Source organism: Scyliorhinus torazame, chromosome 9, assembly GCF_047496885.1.
Source record: "Scyliorhinus torazame isolate Kashiwa2021f chromosome 9, sScyTor2.1, whole genome shotgun sequence".
Lineage (NCBI taxonomy): Eukaryota > Metazoa > Chordata > Chondrichthyes > Carcharhiniformes > Scyliorhinidae > Scyliorhinus > Scyliorhinus torazame.
In genome coordinates this window covers 171,016,970-171,020,297 of record NC_092715.1, presented here as the reverse complement: position 1 = coordinate 171,020,297, position 3,328 = coordinate 171,016,970, and the positions used below count along the sequence as shown (strand labels likewise).

The window sequence follows — 3,328 nt, the reverse complement described above, 5'->3', positions numbered from 1 at the left end:
GGATGAACTTGGTATAAGTTAGGATACAGGTAGTCGAGTTTTGGATGAGCTCCAGTTCACCAAGAACGCAAGGCAGGAATCGGAGCAGAAGAAAAGTCACACCTAAAAGAACAAAGTCATGAATGAGAATTTTAGGTGAGCAGAGTCTGGAGCTAAAAATAGCCTTGCTAAGACGTGGAAACCATGCAGGTATGAATAGGAGCTGGTTTATCAGGGATAAGGGGAAGAGGAAGAAAGTGTCATTTTAGCACCTGTACCTATGCCCATACTTTAATCTGGAGGATGGTGGCTGTGAAATTGTGTTTCCCGATGAATTGTGTCCCAAGAACCATATGGTGAGCTCCTGGTAACCGAAGCGGTGATCAGTTGTCCAAAGGAAAGAACCTCAGGATATCTCATTTAGGGAGCCAAGTTATGTTTATTTGGAGTTTAAGGTAACAGAAGTTAATTAACATTTGTTGTAATCTAATGATTTAAAATATGGATCTCATGATAGCTAAGAGCCAAATCCAAGGTAATATTTTAAGATTACAATTAAGTCACCTTTTATTTTGGGCTCAATAATCTGATACCTTTCACAGGTTCACAATCCAGGGCAGTGTTAATTCACCTAACAGTGCAGTTCACTGATATTTGACTATCTACAAAGCTCAGATGGCAATGCTCTAGTTACCTATTAGATAGGATAGCCCTGGCTGGATAAGCAGCAGAAAGATTGATTTACTGGTTTAAAAAAAAAAAAAAACACCTGCATCACTATTGCTAACCTGGGTCCAAACACTGGAGCACAAATAAAAAATGTATATTTCTAAATTGTTGGCTTAGTCCCCAGAGGATGGAAATTGTATCCTAAAATGTGTCAATGCATCTTTGGCAGTCAAGGAGGGCTGTAAGAAGGAAATAAAACCCAAACAAAAAAAAAAAAAAAAGTTGGAATCAATGTTCAGCTCCAAAGGATCAAGAGGCAATTTGATCAAGAAAAAAAAAAAAAAATCACCTCACCTAGCATTTTCCATATAGAGCTTGGAGTTAAATAGAAGAGTACAGATTATGAAGATTACCACTCGAGTAGTTTCCCCAAGGTAGGATTTCCCCTGGTTCTACATAGATTTTGCACGCTGTTACAACCAACACACTTAGCAAATTTCTGTGGCAGCACCTGTGGGTGGAAGTGTCATCAATGCAAGTACAGATATCAGTGGTTAAGCTTTTTATAGTCAGTTGGATGATCATCACACAAAAGCAATAGACAAAAACCATTTATAGCCTTTATTTCAGTAATTCTTCGGTTTTACATGAAGAATGAACCAAGTATCCATTTTCTAAAAAAATGTACGTCAATTAAAAATTGAGCTCAAGAGCTGCAAATTAGATGCCCGAATTCCATTCTAGAGTTAAAGTTAAACTGTAGTTATAGAATAAGATGACTCCGACAGCGTCCATGCTGATCTTTATCCATCATTTAATCTCCTCCACTGACAGAAACAGGGCTCTGTGGCATGTGCAGGTTTGCATGGTAGACTTCTCACTTGCCTCACACTCCAGATCCAAGTGATCATGTGCAACAGTCCATTCATCCAACTTGTTGCAGTCATTGGTCCTGGTCATCAATCCTCACCATCTCCACTTAACCAGCAATATACTGGTCACATGTCCATGTGACTTGACCAAAATACCAGTCTAATCCACAGATCCATGAAGCCAACACTTTTCCTTTGACAAAGTGACTTCAAAATACAATACTTCCAGCAACACCAAGTCAATGGAACAATTTCATCGCTCAGGAAAAGAAATGTTGGGGACCCATTGATTGGTGCAGCGACTTTCTTCACAGAAGACACCAAGTTTTTCTAAAGCTGGATCTTTCCAGGAGTCTTGGTTTGGATTCTAGACATGATAAAAATGCAAGAAGTCAGGTACATGCTCACATTGCCAAGTATTTCTACTTCAAAATAAATCAATTAAGAGTTACAGGTTTCAACATGAAAACCAGTTGCTACAATTAAGTTTGGTGAAGCAGCACTCACCGTGACTAGGATGCAATGCATATCCCTGGGCTCTTCGTTGTCAGCCGCACTGCCGACGATCTCGGTCAGTCTCTGAATGTCATTCAGTCTTACGATGTTAATGTCATTATCGCAGCAAAATGCTTGAATTAAAGTAAAGTGGATTTGCAGAGCAATGTCGCCTTCATCCTCTTCGTCAGTGGCCAAGAGGCAGAGCACCACGCTGTCAGGGTCACTGCAAAAAAATAATCAAAATACGCAAAGGTCAACCAGAAGCTCAAATACAAACCAGAGAAATGTGTTCACAAGTGATGGGGATGGATCTTGGTGCGGTGCATTTTGAAAAGAGTTGGTGTGCGAAACTTACACATTCATGACTTTTGCAGACTCGTAGACTCCAACGGTCAGGCAGTGCTGCCGTTGCGCGGAGCTCAGCAGCTCTTCCAGGGCTTTGCCAGCAACTTGCATCCTGAAACAACAACAAAAAAATAAGGCACGTTAATGGACAAATCCCACAAAACAAAAAAAGACACGAACTTTCAAATGAGATTGACTCGCCGCAGCACAGCGCTGACCTGTTGCGCAGCTGGAGCAAGCAGGGATTTTTTTTTAAATTTTAAAATGCGGGTCATTTGCTGCCAGCCCAAGTGTCGGGTTTTGTTTGGGTCTCTGGGGTTTTTTTTAAACGGATCCAGTGTCCGCTAGCACCCGGCTCTCGCGCACTAACCGACACCATCACTCGAGACGGCGGGTTCCAAACAGCAGAGCTCGCCTGCACCACATCCACTGGATGGAAACACAGTCCCGTACACGAGAGCGAGGGACTGCAAGCCCCCATGCACTCTGCAGCCTGAACTAATGTACACAGCACCCAAATAGTGGGGACACACTCCTTACCTTTCAGTGCTTTCCACTTGCTTCTCCTCAACGCCGCTGAATTCCTCCAGGGTCATATTTGTATCCCAGGCTGTGGGGAATGCTCGCAGTTTGAAGGTACAAGTAGTTGTAGTCGGTCTGTTTTCTCCTTTTTGTTTTTTTTTCCCCCCCTCTCACCAGCTCCAGCTGTCTCCCAGCTGCTGCCACCGATCGCTCTAACTGGCCGCTCGGTGCCGGCTCCTTTTATAGTGCACCAGGCGCCAGCTGGCTTCCATCCCCTCCGATTGGTGCAGAGGCCCGAGCCTTAGTCAATTGTGCGGTGGCCGGCTGCCCACGTGGGGCGGGGCTCCAGGCACAAGAGTTTCAGCTCGTGTTTGTTATTGTTACCAGGCAAGGTGGTGCTTGGTTTTAAATAAAGTAATATATTATTGATTATGCAAGAAAGA

The 3,328-nt window shown here is 43.2% G+C and overlaps 1 protein-coding gene across 1 annotated transcript; it reads right to left on the bottom strand.

Moving 5' to 3' along the window:
• Positions 1-1,255: 1,255 nt before the first annotated feature.
• LOC140429585 (growth arrest and DNA damage-inducible protein GADD45 gamma-like) lies at positions 1,256-3,095 on the bottom strand. The gene is made up of 4 exons (XM_072516792.1): positions 2,904-3,095; positions 2,374-2,475; positions 2,028-2,241; positions 1,256-1,887 (listed from the first exon to the last, which is right to left on the bottom strand). Exons 1-4 carry the CDS (start codon positions 2,957-2,959, stop codon positions 1,774-1,776), a joined length of 486 nt encoding a protein of 161 aa, XP_072372893.1. The 5' UTR covers positions 2,960-3,095; the 3' UTR covers positions 1,256-1,773.
• Positions 3,096-3,328: the final 233 nt, after the last annotated feature.

Coding starts and splice junctions, on each gene's coding strand:
- LOC140429585 (XM_072516792.1), bottom strand. CDS start 2,959: ATGACCCTGGAGGAATTCAGCGGCGTTGAGGAGAAGCAAGTGGAAAGC. Junction 2,476..2,903: donor CAAGTGGAAAGCACTGAAAG/GTAAGGAGTGTG, acceptor TTGTTGTTTCAG/GATGCAAGTTGCTGGCAAAG. Junction 1,888..2,027: donor TGCATTGCATCCTAGTCACG/GTGAGTGCTGCT, acceptor TATCATGTCTAG/AATCCAAACCAAGACTCCTG.